This window comes from Leptonychotes weddellii, chromosome 1 (genome assembly GCF_054177405.1).
Source record: "Leptonychotes weddellii isolate Sample4059 chromosome 1, ASM5417740v2, whole genome shotgun sequence".
NCBI classification, from domain to species: domain Eukaryota; kingdom Metazoa; phylum Chordata; class Mammalia; order Carnivora; family Phocidae; genus Leptonychotes; species Leptonychotes weddellii.
Window position 1 is genome coordinate 49731118 of NC_138369.1, and position 21846 is coordinate 49752963.

General features: G+C 46.3%; 1 protein-coding gene and 1 pseudogene across 1 annotated transcript in view; one reads left to right on the forward strand and one right to left on the reverse strand.

Moving 5' to 3' along the window:
- RUVBL1 (RuvB like AAA ATPase 1) overlaps positions 1 to 21846 on the forward strand; it is a 42353-nt gene that overhangs the window by 11770 nt on the left and 8737 nt on the right. The window contains exons 4-8 of the mRNA XM_081823124.1: positions 6929 to 7080; positions 10178 to 10267; positions 11057 to 11206; positions 13348 to 13411; positions 14833 to 15031. Coding sequence (XP_081679250.1) covers positions 6929 to 7080; positions 10178 to 10267; positions 11057 to 11206; positions 13348 to 13411; positions 14833 to 15031 — 655 coding nt within the window. The remainder of the gene's footprint in view (positions 1 to 6928; positions 7081 to 10177; positions 10268 to 11056; positions 11207 to 13347; positions 13412 to 14832; positions 15032 to 21846) is intronic.
- LOC115938919 (U6 snRNA-associated Sm-like protein LSm3 pseudogene) lies at positions 21205 to 21598 on the reverse strand (annotated as a pseudogene).

A 21846-nucleotide genomic window follows, 5' to 3' on the forward strand; every position in this document is an offset into this window, starting at 1 on the left:
TTTATTTGAGAGATAGCATGAGAGAGAGAAAGAGCATGAGTGGGGGCGGGGCGGGTAGAGGGAGAAGCAGACTCCCCGCTGAGCAGGGAGCCTGACTCAGGGCTCAATCCCAGGACCCTGGGATCGTGACCTGAGCTGAAGGCAGATGCTTCACTGACTGAACCACCCAGGTGCCCCCAAGGTAGACATTCTTAAGGAAATTTGCTAGAAAACTTTGAGGAAATGAGGAAAGTTTAAGAAAGAGCGGATTTGTCTAGCCCAGAATCCTTGCCTTGAGACTGCTAAAGTCTAGGTCAGGGGTACAATCATGTAGGGCCTCAAGCCACGATTAGGGCTTTGCATTTTTCGCTGAGTGAAAGGAGAAGCAATTGGAGAGTAGTTTCGGATGTCCAAGAATCCCCCTCTGGCTGGGGGATGGAGAGTGGGCAGTGAGGAGAGTGAGAGGGTAGCAGGGAGACCGTGAGGAGTCTGAGCAGATGGTGGTGGCTTGGGCCAGGGTGGTGATGGCAGAGGTGGTAAGAAGTGGTCGGATTCTGGATGTAGTGGGATGGTAGAGCTGACAGAATTGCCTGAAGGATTAGATGTGGGGCTGCAAGAAAGAGAGGTGGCCATCTTGGGGGATGGGAAAGAATGGAGAGGAGCAGATTGGGTGTTTATTAAATGTCTGCTGTGGGTAGACTATCTACTGCAGCCCCAGTTCCTGCCACAGAGTGGATGCTTAGTAAAGTTTTTCTGAATGAGAAAAGAGGATGGACTGTAAAGCAGGTGGAAAACAGAAGCCTTTGCCTAAAGATAGCCCTCAGTCTGTGTCTGGCGATAGATATGCTTTGTTTGGTTTACACAGGGTTTTTTAAAATGAATTTTGAGTTAGTTGCCAGTGTTTAGAAATTGGGGAATGTCCTATAAAATCCTTCTTTCTGGCTTCTGGAGAGAAGCTTTCATTCCCACACAGCAACAGCCAGGTTGGGGCCGAGCAGCGCTCCTTTGCAGAGCGGGCTTGTGCGGCACTGCGTCACAGCCCCCCGGGGGCCTGCTCTGCTTCTTGACCTTCCCCGTTGGGTGCTTGCCTGTACCGGGTCCCTGCGAGCACCTGAGTGTGGGACTCTTGTTCTAAGCCAGAGGGATTATGGGCCGTGTCTGTAGGCTAAGCTTTGTGTTATGTAGATATAGGGTTTTTTTTAAACTGCGAAATAGTCCTTACTGGAAATCTTTGTTACTGGAAACACTGCATTGTTTTGGTGGCTGTTTTAAATTGAAATATCATATACATATAGAAAAGCAGGTACAGCATGCCTGTAGTTTAACGATTAATTATGAGGTAAACACGCAGTCACCGCTCAGCTCGAGGTGCAGAGCAGGGCCAGCACGCAGGTGTCGCCATGCCCTGGCTGGCCACAGCCCCTCACCTGTCCCACACCGACCCGCAGGGCGCGAGCGCTGTGTGGCCGCGGCTTCTGTGCTCGGCAGAGCTGGTGCAGCGGGGTGGCAGAATTTTGCCCTTTACACTTTATCTAAATGGAACCTACTTCAGGTGTTGCTTTTTTTTTTTTTTTTTTTTTAGCAGTGGTTATGTTTGTGAGGTTCAGCTGGTGCTCTTACGTGTCTTGCTCTCTTTGGACTTTTGCATCGTATCTGGAATAACAGTGGACATGGCTCGAAAGACCCTCTTTGGGGTTTAAGATCTTTCTGAGTCCTTTTTAAAAACTTAATGAACATGTGCCAAAGATTTTATTTAACTCACTAATTAATAAGATAAACTGTAAGATATTACAACTGGCTCAAATATCTGAGTACATCTGAAATGTATTCTTATTTACTAAAAACTATTTTTCTGATTGATAAAATCTGACAAAACTGACTTTTACATAAGTGCATGTGTTGAGGTTGCATAAAAGTAACTTTAATGCTTTAAAATTGGAAAAAATAGAGGTAAATTTCCTAGGCATCTGCTTTGTGATTTGCCATTTTTGAGGGGAGGGGGCAGTGCAGTTCTTTTGATGGCACTGAGGTAAAGAGAATTTCTTGATCCTGCCACAAAATAAAAAGGCAGGCCATTGACTGTCTTCAAAAAGGATCCCTGCCCATCTCCCTCTGCCTTTGAATTCCTGTGAAGTTGGCAGAGGGGTGGGGAGGAAGCGGTAAGCTGACCAGAAATTAAAAGCAAGGAGTCTGTGCTGTTTCCTTGACGTGATGAAGGTCCCTGTCAGGGATTCAGAAACCTGAGCCAGCAGATGAAACCTGTGTCATTCGTGTTGCCGTTGCCAGAGAGAGCGCCGGCTTGTTCCCTTCCCTGGCTAACAGCCGCTTTCATTGTCCGTCAGCCACATCCCCTGCCTGCTTGTCAGCACACAGCGACTTCTAAACAAACACAGGGACTAGTGAGAGACGGGAATGCCTTTCTTCCCCACTCAAGGAATTTCATGTCATGGTCATTAACAGGAGAGAGAGGGAGCATTCCATTGGAAGGAATTTATCTCTGTGGGATATAAAAGTTTTGATTTAAAAAAAATCAAAGTTCATTTTAAAAGTACAGAATTTTCCAAGTAAGTCACAGTCTTCTGATACATTCATGTAGGTTTGGAAAATTTTAGTCTCGGTATTGAGGAACTAAGAATTTGGAAAGGTGAAAGTGAAACACAGCCTCTCTTGGGGCCATTCCAAAACTTCCATTTGTAGGGCTATCAGATTGAATGAAGGTAGAGTAGAACTTCTCCTTAACTTTAATATCTGAGAGTCTTTGTTCTGGTTGGGTTTCTGGGGAAAGAAGGCAACTGACCCAATGATAAGATAATGACCATGTTTAAAAGTGGGAAGTGATCGAGAGTGTCTGACACCATTGGCAGTGTCTCTTTGTGCCATTGGGCTGTTTCCGTATCAGAACAGAGGTGGCTTGATGGTGAGGACACCCAAACCCTATCTAGGCTACCTGTCATCAGAGGTAGTTTACGGCTCTACATTGTGAGTAGGACGGAGTTCTTCACTCCTTAAATGAGTGGTTCTCAGCTGTGACTGCACGCGGGAATCACTGGGGGAGCTTTAAATGAATGATAATGGCAGTCCCAACCCCTGAGACTCAGAGGCAAATGGTCTGAGTCCAGCCAGGGTCTGAAGAATTGTAGAGGCCTATCATGATACTAAAGGGTGAGAGAACCATGATGTAGACTCCAGCTGAGGTTTAGAATATTGTTTCCTTTTTTTTTTTTTTAAAGATTTTATTTATTTGACAGAGACACAGCGAGAGAGGGAACACCAGCAGGGGAAGTGGGAGAGGGAGAAGCAGGCCTCCTACAGAGCAGGGAGCCCGATGCGGGACTCGATCCCAGGGCCCTGGGATCATGACCTGAGCTGAAGGCAGACGCTTAACGACTGAGCCACCCAGGTGCCCCAGAATATTGTCTCCTAAATGTAAGCCATCGGTGTTCCTCCTTTGCCAGGTCTCACTAGTATTATTTACTTAAATTTTTCTTTTTAAAGTGACTTGGTCATTTTGTGTGCACATAACAAAAAAGTACCTGGAGCACAAGTGTATAGCTCAGTGAATTATCATAAACTGAAAGCCCATGCAGTCAGCACCCAGTCAACAAAGAGAGTATTGCCAATACCCCAGAGTACCCTTTGTGTCCACCCCCAATCTCCATCCTTTATTCCTTCTCCAAATTAATGACTGTCTTGCTTCTAACATTATAGTAGTTATGCCTGTTTCTGAAGCTCATATATGCAATCAGGCAGTGTAGAAGTAAATATTCTTCTGTGTTTGGTTTCTTTTCCAGAAAGTTATGTTTGTGAGAGTCATCGGTATTGTTTCATGTAGTATGCCTACACCTAGTAGGTGTATACCTAGAAGCTGAATTACAGAATATAGGGTATTCATGTGTTCAACTTTAGGAGATTATACCATGTTGTTTCTAAAGTATTTGTACCAATTTACACCCCTATTTGCAGTGCAAACTTTCCCGCTGTTCTGCATCCTCACCAACTCTTGATATGGTCAGCTTTTAATTGTAGTGATCCTAGAGGTGGTAGAACAGTATTTCATTGCTTTTTTTCCTTTTTACTCTTAGTTTGGAAAGTTTCAAATGTACAAAAAGGAGTCAAGTGATGACCTTCCCCCATGGTCCCATCACCAGGCTTCAACTCATAGTTAATCTTGATTGATCTATAGCCCCCATCATTCCCCTCCCAGATCCTTTGAAGTTAATTGCAGACCTACTTTTTCATCCCTAAATATTTCAATATGTATCTCTGCAAAATAAGGACTTAAAGAAAACCCCACTATACCACTGTCATGCCTAGAAAAAAACGAACAATATATTCCTTGATGTCATCAAATACCTAGTATTCAAATTTCTAGTTGTCTCATGTTATAGTGTTTTTCCTTTTTCGAAAATTTTTTGAATTATTATTTGAATCAGGATACAAATAAGGATCTGCATGATAGCTTGGTTGATATGTGTCTTACATCTTTTTAACCTATGGGTTTCCCTTACATTTCTGTTTTTTCCTTTGGGCAAAACTTAAATTAGATGGAGACTAGGCTCACACCCAAGGGCTGGCAGAAAGGGACTGCTGAAGTCAGTGGGCACATGTTACCTGAAGGGGAAAGGACAGAGCCAAGTGTTGTGGGAAAGGCTGTCAGCCAGCTGGCGCCCTGTGGTGTGGTGTGCGGTGTGGCATGGTGGGAAGAAGCTGGTGTCAGAGCCAGAAGACTTGGACTCTAGTCTGGGGTCTACCATGAAGGATGAAAGGACCCTTGGCTCCCCTCTTGGAGCTGACCTCCCCTCTGTAAAATCTGTAAAAGGACATAAGGAGTGCTCACTCTGGCTGTTTCACAGGGCTAGGTTGGGATGTGCTGGCCCCTCCCCTCGTCCTCAGGATTCCAGTGCAGGATCAAATGAGGCAGTGACATGCATGCCCTCTGTAGACTGTGTGCGAAGGCCACTTACATGGGTGAAGAGGCCGCCACAGTTAGAGGTTTATAGTGTGTTCTTCCTGGTGCGGCCTGCAGCTTTCCCTAAATGTAGGGACTCCTTCTGGATGCATCTTCAACTAGTTTGACCCAAGGATGTTTCCTTTCGTGCCTCTGGATTGATGGTAGGTATAGTGACTGAAAATGGTTTTCTTGTTGATGTAGAATCCTTGGAAAACAGATTTATTGGCTGTTAACTTACCTGTGATACATCTGTGGTTTTGGAGAAAAGGATTTGTGTCCCTTGACCCAGACTTTGGGAACTGGGGAGAGCTTGTGTGTGAGTGCATGTGTTTTCAGAGAAGCGGTGTTCAGTGGTATGCATTTGTTTTCCTGTTGTAAGAAAACCTTTACTTACTAGTAATTATCATTGCTTTGTTAGACAAACCCAATTTTCTTTTTGTTATTTTAACATGTTATTAAAGCATAATACATATATATGTGGGTATGTATATATGTGTATATATATACACACACACATACACACACAGAAGAAAAAACACAATCATAGGTATTTAGCTCAGTGAGTTTTCATAAAGTCAATACACTCATGTAACCAGCACCGACATCAAGAGACACATTAGAACTTCAGAAGCTCCTAAAAAAAAAACAACCATTCCAGAAGCTCCTTGTGCCCCCTCCAGTCGCTCTTCCCTGTCCCCCTGCACCAGTGAGCAGGGACATGCCTGTGTTGACTTTGAAGGCAGAAAGGTGTGATCCAGGGTTGGGGTTTTAGGGTTTTAGGTTTGGGGGTGTTATGGTGGACCTGGGCTGTTGCATCATGTGGCAACCTCCTTAGAGATCTCGGTCATTACAGAGAATGTGTGGAAGTATCTGTAGACATATTTCTTGGGTACTGGATGGTCTGCCTGATGACACCCCCCATACCCTCGAGTAACTTCCTCCATTCACCCACTTATGTGTGTGGCTGTTGACAGTCTAGCAGAGGGGAGTCAGGTTTCCCGAGTCCCAGCAATCCCATGTATGAGTGCTGGGTGGGAGGCCCAGGTTGCCATGGGAGTCATCTGGAGGGTAAGGAAGAAGGTGTGTCAGGCAAGCTTTCTAGGAGTAAGTATTTGAACTGGGGAGTTGGCGAAGCCAAAAAGGAGTGAAGTACTTTAGGCAGCAAAAACATTTCATAAAAAGGCACTGAGATCATGTTCTAAAAATTAATTTGCCAACAGTTCTTAGTTTGACAATAAACATTTATTGAACAGCTAATGTGGTTGATCTTTAGAACAAGGAGAGACATTTGCCTTCACTGATAATATTCTAATCTGAAAATTGTGCTTTATTATTGGGGAGTTGGTTTGGAAATTGTGGCCTCGGAAAACTTGTAAAACAACCCATTGCAAATGCTGAATGACCATTGGGTCTTTCTTCTTTGGGTGTGCAGTGAGGGTCAGCCAGAGGCCCAGGACACCTGGCAGGTCAAGTATCACTTGCTGTTGGCATGGACCTCTAATTATATCTAGCTTAGGCCTGATAGTGTCACAAGGGATGTGGGGAGTTATTCCATTGGTTTTAAAATTTTTTTCGAGAGTCAAAAATGCAGGAAACGAGGGCATATCTAGTGGAGCAGAATGGTTTGGGTTCAGAGACTGGGTTAGAGGCTAAAGCTAAATTTCATCCCCTTGGAGGTGTAGCAGATGTGAGAAACAATTTTGAGAATGATAGCTTGTCTATTTAGTTCTAGATTTGAACCTAGAAAGTCCCTTTGAAAAGTTGAAATAAAATTGTTTTTCTGAATTCTGAATAGCTCCTCCAGGTTACATTTATGTTTGTAGTACTTTTCTACCCAGAATGATACCCTTGAATGTGCATTAGTAAGGTTGACTTGTCAGTCTTGGTGACATGGAAGTTTTGTGGCTAAAAAGGCTACTAAGGAGTAAGAGAGAGAGATTATGAATATGTGAGAGAGAATTCTGCTTCTCACCAGGGCTCACCTGCCATCTCTTCCAGGGCTGCGGATAAAGGAGACCAAGGAGGTTTATGAAGGTGAAGTCACAGAGCTGACTCCATGTGAGACAGAGAACCCCATGGGAGGGTACGGCAAAACCATTAGCCATGTGATCATAGGACTTAAAACGGCCAAAGGAACCAAACAGTTGAAAGTGAGTACCTGTGTGTGGACTCTTTTGTCTTGCCTCAGAATCTCTCAGCACTGTGTGGCCTTGGGCAAGTGATGTAACCTCTCTTTGTCCCACTTTTCTCCGTACGCTGTGGGTGATGATACATCACAGGGCCGTTTGGGGATGTTATGTGTGTTAAGCAGTACCTAGAATAGGGCGAGTACACAAGAAGACCCAATAAAGATAGCTCTAACTTTTCTCATTGACTCCTAGGAAACTGTACATTAAAACCTGAGCTGTGTGGTTAGTCATGTCTACCTTTTGCCATGCTGTATCCCGTATTATGATCATGTGTCAAAGGCTCTGGGCCTGTCTCTGAACCTGCGGATTAATGTTTCAGATATCAGTGTTCATGCTCACAGAAAGAAGCAGCATTGAGTAATCTGGTAAGAGTTGTATAACAGATGACAGATGGACATCCCAAGGGGCCAAACACAGAATCCTTAATGTAGTTCCTTTTATGTGTCAGAGCCTAGAAACCTACAGTGGCTTCAGTGGTTGACTCTGCTCAGGCGAGGGCTTTGTGGAGAAGCCATAGTGGTGGCAGTGTGGGAGGCCTTCTGTCACCCTCCTCAGACACTTGTCTTGTTAGCCTTGGGGATGTGGGTAGCAGGGGCGCCCAGGGGAAGAGTGTGGTTTGGAGTCTGGCGAAGTCCGAAAGGGAGACCGGGCTCTGCTGCTGAGAGCAGTGTGGCTTTTGGCAAGTGACTTAATCTCTGAGCAGTAGTTTCTTTATCTATTAAATGGGGATAATGAGTTCTTAGAAGGATATAAAAGTTGTAGTTCTGGGGTAGCTCCAAGTTACCTAAGACATGGTAGCTGTTGATGTTATTCTGAGAGCCTTCAGTTAGAGAAACGCGGCAATTGGGATTGTAGGCTTTGCCTTATTATTTATAATAAACAATATCATAATAATTATAATAGCATCATAGATCTTATTTACTGGATGTGCCAGGCCCAGGCTAAGTGCTTCAACAAATATTTCATCTTTTGTCATTTATAGCTTTCTACATGTATGTGTGCCATGTGTGTAATTTCCCTCATGTTATAGAAGAAGGAACTGAGACTTCATCAGGAGGTTAAGCAGTTATCCTAGGCTTGCACAGCTGGTTAAGTGGCAGAGCGGACTCTGTGAGTCCCAGCCATTATGCTGTCCATCCTCCAACTTGCTGTGTGACCTTTGGGAGTGAGTTGAGCTCTCTGGGCCTCTGTTTGCCCATCTGTGAACTGTGGGAGATTGACCGTATAATTTCTCCATCTTCACTCTCCTCCGTGATTTTATGGTTCTTTGATTCTGTAAGGTGGTTTCTTGGTCACTGCTTTATGGAGATCATAAAAATGTCACTTCTTCAGAGAGTCATTTTTCTTTTTCCTAACAGGGTTTCCATCTCAGGAGCTTGCCTCTGCAAATATCTCTTTTAAACCTCCCCCTCATCTTTCCCTTTCTGTATTAATTAGATTTCTTGGTAGGATCTGCTGCTTTTCCAGTAATTACATCTTCAGTCAATTCATTTGGGAAATTAACCAATATTAAAATGCTTGAGGCAAAAAAAAAAGGAATATTCCCCAGTGTAGGAGAGCTGAAGTAAGGCACGCAGTTTAGATTTCAGCTCTCCACCAGGCTGCTTTGCACAGTTTCTTCAAGAAAATAACCTAAGGGAGAAAATGAAATGTTTTTCTTCCCAAATGAGTAGCTAATTTGAGCATATGTATAAGGTATTTGCACAAACGGAGTTCAGATGCTTGTTGTAGGTATTGAATTGTGAAGGAGGAGAATTATCATACTTGCCGTCATTATCGTGTCCCTCCCTCGTGCCAGGCCCTGCGTCAGGGGCTTACCAAGCACTGTTCTCATGCTTTAGGAGGCTGCCAGGCCCCACCCTGCCAGTGACACGGAGCCCCGGGTTTGTTCCTGTGGTTACGGTCTCTAACAGCTTTATTGAGATTTAGTTTTAAATAAAATTCACCCATTTTAAGCGTACAACTCAAGGAATTTTAATCTATTTACAGAATGGTATAGGTAGCACCACTGTCCAATTTTAGAACATTTTCATCACCCCCCAAAACACCTCCTGCCTGTTGATAATAGCCCATTCCCACCCACATCCCCTGGCAACCACTAATCCACTTTCTATTTGTATATATTTGTCTTTGCTGAACATTTCATGTAAATGGAATCATACAGCATGTGTTCTTTTGTGTCTGGCTTCTTTCACTGAGTCCTGAGTTTTACTCTTTAATTTTGAGATAAAGCCCACGTTTTTTTCACATTATAAAATACAAAGTTTGAGAAACTGGAGGCAACTTATGTTTAAATTCTGACTCCTGACAAAAGATGCTGTCCTAGAATATTGAACATTAAGGGTAGCTTGAATTTGGACAATCAGGGGAAAAGCAGTGGTCAAAAATATGCTCCTCTCCTTTCCTGGAGGTATAAGCAGGCAGGCCTCAGAGAGCAGACACAGATTTGAATCAAAAGGCTTGGTTTGTGTTTCCCTCTGGATATTTATACCTTGGTGCTATTGTACAGATGAGGAGCCTGAGGTTCAGAGAGCCTTGACCAAAATCATAGGAGCACCAAGTGCCAGCCACAAAGAGCAAGCAGGTTCCAGTGGGTGCTTCACATGCAGGAAGTTCTACCCCCACCTGAGGTGAGGAGGAGAAGAATTGAAGCAGGGAGAGCAATCTCAAAAGGGGGTCTTAGGGCCTGTGGTCCCACGGACAGCGTGGGCCTCACCTAAAAGCAATCAGAATCATATTTGCCAATCTGGGACCTCAGGAGTAAGAGGAAGGCGGATAATAGGTCTCCCCTCGTGTTCCCCTTGGGCACACTCATTCTTCTGCTGTCTCTAGGACACATATCCCCAAAGCCAGTTGTCTCATACATCCACACACACACATCCGCAGACGCACACACATACCCCCACCCCCACACAGATGCACTTTCTCCATACAGTCATTAGCTACCTCGAGTCCGTTGTGGAAAGATACCTTACAGCATATTGGAAATAGATACTATATATGTATTACAGTTCCCTGAGTCAAATGTTTTTGGGTTTGTTTGTTTGTTTTTTTTAAGCTGGACCCCAGCATTTTTGAAAGTTTGCAGAAAGAGCGAGTAGAGGCTGGAGATGTGATCTACATTGAAGCCAACAGTGGGGCCGTGAAGGTAACACCATGCCTGGTTCGCAGGAGGAGGCCTAGGTGACAAGGGGGGTGCTTTCTTCAGGAGTATGGGGTGCAGGGAGGGGCTGGCATCTGGTGGGATGCTGAGGGAAGGTCAGCAGTTGGCCCTTTACGTTGAATAAAGTTTGCTTTCCCTTTATCTTCATTCTTTAACCTTCTCATGATTAAAACAGACAGTCTGTTCGAAAAATACTAAAGCCTGTTTAGAGGGGGAGTACCGGGTGAGAAAGCAGAACAACTGTAGTCATTTTCAAATTGAAGTGTGCAGTGCGTTTAATCTTCCTTTTATCTCTTTGGTATTTTCTTCCCAAGATATATGCATGTGGAAAGGAATGCTGCATTAGTTGGCATTCTTTTTATATCTGATTTTCAGTGTCCTGTACAGTGTTCCTCACTGTTTAATGGATGAGCATAATACTTCATATCATACGATAAATCACCCACCTACAAAAGAGTCTGAACGGCTCCCTCCGTCTCCAGTTAATCTACTGGATTTGCCCTTTATCAGGAATTGCATACAGTTAAAAGAAAGAGAGGGGGGAAAAGATTTGGAGAAAGTATCAGGTGTTTTTCAACTGGGTTTTTGGAGCCCAGTGATGAGCAGATAGCTTCCTTCTCTTGGCAGCGGGGGCATGGGGCGTATTTGGAGTTCGTCAGGTAGGCTGTCAGGCCCGCAGTTGGGAACTGAGACTTTTATCTCACTTAGCACTGTGCCATTTGGGGACTTGGCAGTGAACACTCACCGGGCACTCAGGTTTCTTTCTTTCTGCAGAGGCAGGGCAGGTGTGATACCTACGCCACAGAATTCGACCTTGAAGCTGAAGAGTATGTCCCCTTGCCAAAGGGGGATGTGCACAAGAAGAAAGAAATCATCCAGGATGTGACCTTGCACGACTTGGATGTGGCCAACGCACGGCCCCAGGTACTGCCTTGATGTGGGTATGACCTGGCACCCGAGCCCTTTTGTGTGTGCATGGAAGCTCGGGGAATGAATTGTCAGTGTCTTGCTGCCGTTTCTTAGGGCAGACGGTCCTTTTCTATCTGTAATGTTCAGCAATTAACATCGACATGAGCTACGAGGGACTCCTTTGTTCCAATTCAAATGCTCTAGTCACAGATGATTTCATGTGTATTGTTTCTTACCCCAGCCAAGCCTCTGGCCCTGAGCTAGCCAGCTTCTTCTATGGCTTCCCTCCAGCAAGCGGGCTCACGCCTGGGATTCTCTGGGTGTTAATGGTGGAGGGCAGGAGTGTTCTTTGAGCCCTTTGCAGGATTCCCGAAAGCCTGACCAAGCTGTGTCTTTCCTCCTGCTCAGTGAAATCTTCAGTGTTTTAGCTTGGAGCGGGAGTTGTGTCTGCTCCTCATGCCGACGAACGGATGCTTAGGCCTTGACTAGTAAAATGTGGGGAAGTACAGTATGACTCTATGACATCTCTGGGAAATTGTGCGATTTTAAAACCCCAACTCTCCCCTGCTGGTAGTCTTTCAGTTTGATTTCCTCTTCATCCTAAGAGTCTACCTTTTCACTAGCAGGGAATAGGCTTTCTAACCTGAAATTTGATCCTTGGGTGTTTTGCCCCTTAGAGCCTTGGCCAAGAGATTGCTGAAGAATCGTTTGTGGTTTGTTTTTGTTTTTTTAAGATTTTATTATTTATTTATTTGCAAGCGAGAATGAGAGAGAGAGATCAAGCGCACAAGCAGGGGGAGCAGCAGGCACCTCACTGAGCAGGGAGCCCGATGCAGGGCTCGATCCCAGGACCCAGGGATTATGACCTGAGACGAAGGCAGACGCTTAACAACTGAGCCACCCAGGTGTCCCGCTGAAGAATCGTTTTGGACCAAGAGGTCTGTCTGTGTGTGGAACAGCTGTCCCCAAACCAGCCTCCCGGGAGCCTTCACCTTGGTTAGAGTGTTTGGCCAAGAGTTGGAAGTCAGGGATTGTGTCACTCCGACACTAATGAGTTCTGCCCATTAGTCGCTTGGTGTCCCTGGGTTTTCTGTGATTTAGGGTGCTCTGGTTTTGAGTTTCCTCCTTTGTGAAGAGGGCATAATAGTTCCTACCCTGCAGGATCAGATGTCGTAGGTTCTCAGGAAACATTCGCTACATTTTATAGCTGAACATTTAGTAAGCACCTCCACCTCTGTCCCAGGGCCTGGCAGAAAGGGATCACAAAACGCTAGGCAGATGACTGCCCTGGGAGGGGCTGGCGGTGAGCCTGTCGGTGAGTCTGTTAGCAGCCCGCCATCCTGCAGGGTCGCTCCCCCGACCAAGCAGCCCCAGGGCAGGACTCGCTGAATGTGACTGTGCAGTTGAGTCTAGAGAGAGGAGACGTGGGAACGCAGATAAGTACATCCTTACACTTACCTCAACAGTCCATCCATCCCCAAGGGAACCAGAGCATCGGCAGAGGGTAGGCGTCGGATGCCCCATGGGGGCATTTGACCCGAACTTTGATGGGTAACTGGAGCTTCCCGGAAAAGAGACTGTGCTTCCAGGTAGGTGGACTAGAATATGCAAAAGCATTGAATCGTACCAGAGCACGGGTGTTTGGAGAAGGGTATGGTCCTGTGTGGCTAATCAGGGAATGTGGGATCAGAAAAGGCTATGGCAGGAGAAGGAGATTGGGGCAGGCCGCACAGAGCTGGTACATCCCATGAAGGCCAAGGGGGACCTCTTAAAAATTCCTCTGTGTTTAGAAGTGCCTCACGTGGGGCACCTGGGTGGCTCAGTCATTAAGCGTCTACCTTCGGCTCAGGTCGTGATCCCAGGGTCCTGGGATTGAGCCCTGCATCGGGCCCCCTGCTCCGCGGGAAGCCTGCTTCTGCCTTTCCCACTAGCCTTGCCTGTGTTCCCTCTCTCGCTGTGTCTCTGTCAAATAAATAAATAAAATCTTGAAAAAAAAAAGTTCCTCACGCTTTCCAGTGAGGGTGTCTGGGGTCTCCACACCTAAAACCCCGTGTCCAGTTGACAATGGGAAGCAGTGTGATGGTGATGGTGGTGGTGGAGACCTTTGCAGCTGCCTTAGAAAGCGGGACTGACTCTGTGGGTCTTCTGTTTTGCAGGGGGGACAAGACATCCTGTCTATGATGGGCCAGTTAATGAAACCGAAGAAGACAGAAATCACAGGTAAGAGAAACAGCAAGGCCTGCGAGCAAGAACCAGAACCGTAGGGCCCTGGATTCTGATGTACTGTGTGAGGCTTTTTGAGTGAATCCTCGGACCGGAGGAAATACTTTGGGACAGGTTCTTTCTTCCTTGTCATTCAGAGCCTGACTTCATCCTAGCAGTCTGTGGCTGCTTTAGACAGCTCGAAATAAAGCATACTGTGTGCTGTCTGGTCCAGAGTGCTAGTGCACCCTCTTGAATGCATTCAGTATCCTTGCACTCATCTTTGAAGATGGAGGCCGTCACAATCTGGTCCCCTCGAGGTCCTGGAAACGTGGACGGTATCACTTCAGCTGTGCAGGACAGCTCCTGCCAGAGCACTCCTGAGCACAGCAAGCTCCACCGCCTCGGTCCCGGGTCTCTCTGCTCTGCAGCCACAAAGCAGCTCCCAGCCTGCCCGGCTCAGCTTCCTGGGCACTTCCCATGGCTTGGCAGGAATGTTGTTTCTCCCTTGTGGACCTTTAGTTTCCCCCGCTTCTCTTCCCAACTGGTACATCCCTCTTTTTTCTAAGCACCTGTCACTTTAAAATGTTAAACATTAAAGCCTCTGTTACCTGTTTCGTGTTAGCCAGCAGAGTGATCTGAGACTTTTCTAGCGGAGTCGCCAAGATCAGTTTCTGTGTTTTCACGGTTTTGACCATGACCTCCTCTTTTGACCATCCCTGCCTCCTGGCTTTGGTAGAAGATGCAGCATCAGATCTTTGTGTTCTGTATTTGTGAGCAGCTCCCTCCTCGTGATAGTGCAGGAGCTGGTTTGGAGAACAAGAACTGTGACCTTAGGTGGTCTCATGTAACTCTTAAGAGACCCGTCCCTCTAGAGCTCTGAGGTTGGACCTTTCCTCAGAACCTGCATTCCTCACAGGTTTCCTTCCAGAGAGCCTTTTGCACGCACCCTATTCCTTCATCTAGGCACTTGACTAAAAGTTAATTAACCCAAGCTTTGTCATATAGGGCCAAAAGAAAGGGTCATTTGCTGAGTGCAGAACAGGAAAATTTGCATATGAAAACTCACTTCACGCAGGGCTCCCCAACTTCTGTTCTCTGGGATGTGGCAGGGCACTAGGTGGGTGGGTGTGAGTAATAAAGCAAAGTGGAGAGCATGACTGGGGGGTGCATGCCCCTGTGAAGACATGCAAAACTGTAAAAGCCATTACAGACTTAACATGTCAGCAGGGGAAGCTGCCAGTTCTGTTACTTCTCCGTGGTGATTATCCCTATTTTCAGATCATGACACCGAAGTGGGAACATAACCTGCCTGGGGTCATATAGTTAGCAGTAAAAGTGGGCCCCACACTTGGCTTTGGATCAAATGGGGATGGGGAAGAGGCGAAAAGGTGACCGCTTCCCCACCTAACTGCCTGTCTCTTCTTACTGTCTCCTAGACAAACTTCGAGGGGAGATTAACAAGGTAGTGAATAAGTACATTGATCAGGGCATTGCTGAGCTGGTTCCAGGCGTGCTCTTTGTTGATGAAGTCCACATGCTGGACATCGAGTGCTTCACCTACCTGCACCGGGCCTTGGAATCTTCTATCGCCCCCATCGTCATCTTTGCATCCAACCGAGGCAACTGTGTCATCAGGTAGGGTGACTCCCTGCCAGCCGTGAGGCTTTTCCACCTTCCATCTGGGATCACTTTCAACCCATAATGTCGTGAGTCAGGATAGAGATGAAGGGAGATCATGTTCATTTTGAGAGAAACCTGCCAAAGTGGCTTGTCTTCACAGGTAGTTCATGCATCAGCCTCATTCCATCATGGCCATCAAGGGCAACAGCCATCCTGTTACTAAATATGAGGGCCTCCCACATGGTCTCTGGGGTTACAATGTGGTGTGATTTGGTCATTCTTTGCCCATTGGAGAGGGCAAAGGTAAGGTTAGTCAGGCTGGCCTTGGGTGACCTTACATATGTTAATTTCTATCCTCATACTAGCTGTGGGCGGTAAGTATTCTTGGCTTTGTGTTTTAGATGAAAGAAACAACAGCAGAATAAATCCTGGTCGTGAAGATAAAGATATGATGAGGACCCAGATCTTTCTAATAATGAAACCAGTAACAAAACCAGTATTTTCTATCTCTCTACCTTCTTGGAGCCACACTGGTGCCTGCCCCTTCCCCCACCCCTACCCCCCTGAGGCCTGCCTTTGGGAGGGGTAGATGTTGAGGCCTGGAAGGCACATGCCTATGTGATGCTCACCCTGCCAGGATGGGCCCAGGGCTGGGTGGGGGGTTCTTTCTTGAGGTTCTTCTTCTCCTGAGTACTCTGCAAATGAGCAGATGAGCCCCAGAGAACACACTGTCTTCCCAGCTCTCAAGGGCCCTGTACTTGGTAGTTTTCTTGCTCTTTGGTTTTCTGTGCTCCGGTTTGAATGCTGGGGCACAAAGCAGAGTGGTGAAGAGCCCTTTTCAAGCCTGCCGGGGAGTAGTGTGGGAGAATAGAGCTCTGGGGGCTGCGTGTTCCTGGCAGCAGGGGTGGTAGGAATCTGGAAAGAGACCCTAAGGCCCATGAGTATTTCAGTACAGGGCTGGAGCCAGACCAAGTTAGGAACCCAAATTGCTGATTCACCTAGACTTACCTCTGAATGATGGTGGGTCACATGCAGGACTTTAGCTGGCTCTTGACAGAGTTTTGTCTCCATTGAGAGTGTTCCAAAGCTATGCTGCTGGCTCCAGGGCAGCTCCCCTCTCAGGTGATCGCTCTGGCTCAGAATTAGGATTTGCCTACATGATTCAAGTTCATGTGGCAGCAGCTTGTAGTCACTCTTTGAATCCCTGTATTGGTGTCTTGACAAGATCATCATCACAGGTGTTTTCTGCATTCTTGGGGAGAAGGCAGCTTGTTTCAGGGCCAGGCCAGCCGTTGGTGAGAGGAGCTGGCTACCTGGGCAGCCTCTGGAAGCCCGGTATGTGGCCTGGTGCCTGGTGAGCCTGGCATCCCTGCCGCCCAGACCCTGTAGCTTTGCTGGACTTCTGCTTGCTTTGGTCAGGCCTGGCTTCAGTCTGAAAGTTGGTGAAAGGCTCAGCCTGGACTGATGGTGCCCCCTGCTGGGGAGCTCTGCCAACAGGCTCCGCTCCCTCACAGCAGATAACCCAACCCAGCAGATGCCAGTGGAGCCTGGCAGCTTCTGACAGGAGCAGACTCTTAGGCCTCAGAGTACCTTCTCTCAGACCCGTCCCACCCAGGAAAAAAGTACGCAGGAAGATGGTTCTGAACTCAGAGCATGCCCAGTGGGGATGGAGCTCTGGTCAGCCTGAAACCTGGGAAACTTGGCCCTAGTGCCCCCAGACGGATTTCATCAAGGGCTGCTAGAGGCTGTGGCTGCCCACTGCTGCCAGACCACAGTGGGAGGAAGATGCTCAGTGTGTGATGCTTTCTGCAGCCCTGCTGAAGCAACCAGAACTGGGTTGTATGCTCTAGATGAAGGTTTTGGTGCGAAGCGCTGGTAGCTGGTAGGGATTTTGTTGTGGTGCTGAGACTAATGTGAAATTAGCAACAATAAAAATAATAGCCAACATGTATTGAGGAGTTCCTTCTGTGCACACTGCTGGTCACACCTCAACTTACCGAGGAAGGGACTGGTGTTCTCACTGTTCAGATGAGGATACTGAGGCTCCACCACGATAGGGGACTTGGCCAAGGTCATACAGCTCAGAAGTAAGGCTGGGGTTTGAATCTAGGGTGTTGGACTTCAGAGCACATGCTCCCAACAAGATTTGGTTTAGATGTGAAGTGATGAAATTTCTGGAATATTGGCAGAGTGTCGGCACATCTGACTTGCTTCCCAATAGACTTTACTCCTGGAGGGAGCTGTTGAGCTTCCTTGCCCTTCAGACCCATATCTGACCTGCAGAGCTCGAAAGGGAAGAGGAGGGAGGGAGCTACCTGTAACTGAGGGCTTCCTCTGTGCCCGAAACTGTCCACAGTACTCTACATAGGTCACCCCATGTAATCTCCTGCACCTGACGATTCTCCTGCACCCCACGGGAGGTGATGTGAGTAGGCCACAAGCCTGGGGGTTGGCTGGCTCTAAAGCTCCTGCCACCCCTGTTCTCCCGCACTGTTTCTGGTCAGTGTGGGCGTGGTGGGGGGCTGAGCTGGTGCAGGTCGCTGCCGCCTCTGTCAGGGAGTGACTGTGAAAGTGCCAACTGCCCCCTCTTCCTCTAGGTCATGTCTCTTTGTGCACAGGGCAGGGTAGCCATTCCTGCAGGAGCACCTTGAGGCCTCAGGCTCCTCCTGGGAAGAGAGAACGCCCCTGGGCGCCAGGGGTGGTGCAGCTGCATGGGCTCCACCCTCCCTTGCCACCCTCAAGTCCCTTCTGTGCCAGGACCCTCAGCCATTAAAGGAGAGCCTGGCCTTGATCCCAGCCCTCCAAACTTAAGAGGTCTTCTTTTCCTGTGGGGATAGCTCCCTGGCGTTAAGGAATCTTTGTGGGAGTTTCTCTCCACAAGTCACTCTGTTGCACCAAAGAGCAAGACTTAAGAAACAGTGTAGTCTCCATTCAGTGTATTCCTGTGGCAGAAGATGGGACATTTGAAGAAAACAGCTTTATGGAGATAGAATTCACATACAGTATAATTCACCCGTCTAAAGTGTACAATTCAGTGGTTTTTAGTATAGTCACAAAGTTGTGCAGCCATCACCACTGTCCATTTTAGAACATTTTCGTCACCCCAGAAAGAAATCCTATACCCGTCAATAGTTATCCTGCTGCCACGCCTCAGGATGGCTGCAGGTCTTGTATCTCTAGATCCAGCTAAAGTCCTGCATGTGACCCACCATCATTCAGAGGCAAGTCTAGGTGAATCAGCAAAAATGGGCAAATGCGAGTAACAGACAATTCTTCTAGAAGATACACAAATGGCTGAGAAACACATGAAAAGATGCTCAAAATCAGTAGCCAAATGCAAATCAAAACCACTGTGAACTACCACTTCACACCCCCTTGGAAGGCCAGACTATAAACGAGAAAGCGGCTTTTCCCCCTCCCCGCTCCCCGTAGCCGCTGGCAGCCATTCATCTACTTTCTCTATGTGTTCGCCTTCCCTGGACAGTTCATATAAACGGCACCACACGACCTGTGCTCTTTTGTGCCTGGCTTCTTTCACGGAGCATAATGTTTTCAAGGTCCATCCGTGTTGTAAACCGTGTCAGTGTTTATTGTTTTTAAGGCTGAATAGTATTCCAAAATGTGGAATATTTAATAATACACTGACCCTTTAATTAGTTGATGGACATTGAGTTATTGGGTTGTTTTTACTCTGTGGCTCTTATGAATAATGTTGCCCTGAACATCTGTGTACGACTTTTTATGTAGACTTTGGTTTTTATTTCTCTTGGGGACATACCTATCAGTGGAATTACTGGGTCCGATGGGAATTCTTTTTAACCTTTCAAGGAACTGCCAGACTGCTTTCCACAGTGGCTCCACCATTCTCACCAGCAGTGGCTGAGGGGTCCAGTTGCTCCACATCCTAGATGACACTTACTACGGTCGTTTATATGTGTTTATATGTGTTTCTCAGCCATCTGTGTATCTTCTGGGAAGAATTGTCTGTTACTCTCATTTGCCCATTTTTTTTTATTCGGGTTGTCTTCTTATTAGTGAGTTCTAAGAATTCTTTATGTATTCTGATACTAGACCTGTACCAGATGTATGATTTGCAAATACTTTCCTCCCATCCTGTGGGTGGTTTTTTCAGTTTCTTGATAGTGTCTTCAAGTTTTGATGCAGTCCAGTTTTTCTGTTATTTCTTTGGTTGCTTGTGTTTTTTGGGCTCATATCCGAAAAACCATTTAAGGTCACAAAGATTTACACCTGCGATCTCTTCTCAGAGTTCTGTAGTTTTAGCCCTTACATTTAGGTTTATGATCATTTGTGGTTAATTTTGTGTATAGTCTAAGGAAGAGGTGTGTCCAGCTTCACTCCTCTTTACATGTAGATGTCCGGCTGTCCCAGGACCATTTGTTCTTCAGTGGATCGTCTCGGCAGCCTCATCAGAAAAGCAAATGGTTTTCTTCTTAGCACTCTGCCTGTGTCCACTGAGCCAGGGTGCAGTGGACTTATGGGAGTTACCCTTCACATTACCCAGAGAGGTGTTCTCCACTGCATCTCCTGTCATCAGAAAAGCTTTGTGGTATCTGTGTCCCTGCAGCCACGGGGTTATATAAAGAAGCAGTCAGGCAGTGATTCTCAGCTGGGGATGTTGTGACTTGTCACGACTTTGGGTGCCACTGGCATCTGGGGGGTAGAGGCCAGGGATGCTGCTGAACATCCTACAATGCACAGGAGAAGCCCCTACAAAAATTATTTGGTCCACAATGTCAAAAGTGTCAGCGGAGGAACCCTGAATTATAGTAAGATGGAAACGTTCACAATTGAGTCAACCCTTTGCACTTGTAAGTGTAGCTATAGGATACATTTCTAGAAGTGCAGTGACCTTGTTCCTGCAGATAGACCATATTGGATTCCAAGGAGAATTAGGTCTGTGGCATCACAGCCCAAAACTATATATGTGGAAGAGGTACGGCATTAACACAGTTGGAACAATTGTCAAATGGCCTAATGGTGAAATCAATATTGGGCTGACACCAAAGCCAGAAAGGAGCCTCTGGGTACAAGAATAAATCTGCAATTTTAGCCAAAATGTAATTATTGCAGTTTATTATTAGCAATTTTATAATCTAATCTGACAGTTATGGCAGCCTTGTCAGACAGTGATTGCTCTGCACTGAGAGCTCCTTCTGGGCTCACCCCCCACCCCAGAGGAGCACTGGTAAATAGGGGCTTCCGTTCTCTCGCCCACTTAGCAAGTGATGGGACAGACCCTTTTGTGGGATTTTTGCAGAATAGAATCCCAGAAACTATTTTTTACTAATATGTTTTCTAAAAGAAACTTTGTACCTAAGTTTCATAGCTTCAACCAATGTTTAGGCTTTAATTCCTGAAAAATACTTGGCAGTCTTTAAGTGGACCTTTTTGTTTAAATTTTTAGTTTTGTGGATTCAAAACTGTAAGAATTTTTCTTTTTTTTTTGCATAAGAAAGGAAACATCAAATTAAATTTAAAGAAAAGAAAATCTGAAAAAAGCAGTGAAGTTTTGCATCTGAAACAAAAAGAGTTCTGCGTCTTGGTGAACAACTTTATTGGAAAGGTTGGAGAAAAATAAAGATGCCCTTTCGCTTAAGAATTTGTGGGTTAGGGGCGCCTGCGTGGCTCAGTTGGTTGAGCATCTGCCTTCAGCTCCGGTCATGTTCCCAGGGTCCTGGGATTGAGCCCCACATCGGGCTCCCTGCTCAGTGGGGAGTCTGCTTTTCCCTCTCCGTCTGCTGCCCCCCACCCCCTCTTGTGCTCTCTCGCTTACTCTCTCCCAAATAAATAAAATCTTTTTTTTTTTTTTTTAAATTTTATTTATTTATTTGACAGAGAGGGACACAGCGAGGGAGGGAACACAAGCAGGGGGAGTGAGAGAGGGAGAAGCAGGCTTCCTGCTGAGCAAGGAGCCTGATGCGGGGCTCGATCCCAGGACCCTGGGATCATGACCTGAGCCAAAGGCAGACGCTTAATGACTGAGCCACCCAGGCGCCCCTAAATAAATAAAATCTTAAAAAAAAAAAAAAAGAATTTGTAGGTTATCTGCAAATCAACTCATTTCAGGAGTGGAAGGATACTTGGTTCTTAATATCAAAATTTATGCAGTTTTCTCTTTTGAGTATCTTCTGTATTTAAGGAGGCAATCATACAAACTTTCCTGTGTTTCATACACAATAAATTCTTTGTTTCAGCCAACTCAGTGGAGGGGCAACTAGTACAACACCATCTCCCTGGACAAAGAGCATCGCAATATTCTGTTTTGTTGATTTACGTATCTCTTAGCATGTGTCCTCATTAATTTCTATAGTAGTCAAGTCTCTCCCACATGTCCTAATACCATATTTAAATGTTGATCAGAAGCATATAATCTGTCTCGAAGCTCTCTGTCGTGTCTCATCTTCACATAAGTTCACTCAGTATCTTCATATAAGTTCACTCATTCAGGCTGACCTTGTGGAGACCCAGGGCCTCCTCTTCCGTGCTGGTGGTTTGCTGCTGGTCCACTCGTTTGCTGAGCCCCCATGAGAAATTTTGAAGTTTGATTAGAGAGTACTTCATTTTTCTCCTAACCTTTTCTTCTTCTTTTTTTTTTTTTTTTAAGAATTTTCTTTTCTTGGGCGCCTGGGTGGCTCAGTCGTTAAGCGTCTGCCTTCGGCTCAGGTCATGATCCCAGGGTCCTGGGATCGAGCCCCGCATCAGGCTCCCTGCTCGGCAGGAAGCCTGCTTCTCCCTCTCCCACTCCCCCTGCTTGTGTTCCTGCTCTCGCTATCTCTCTCTCTGTCAAATAAATAAAATCTTTAAAAAAA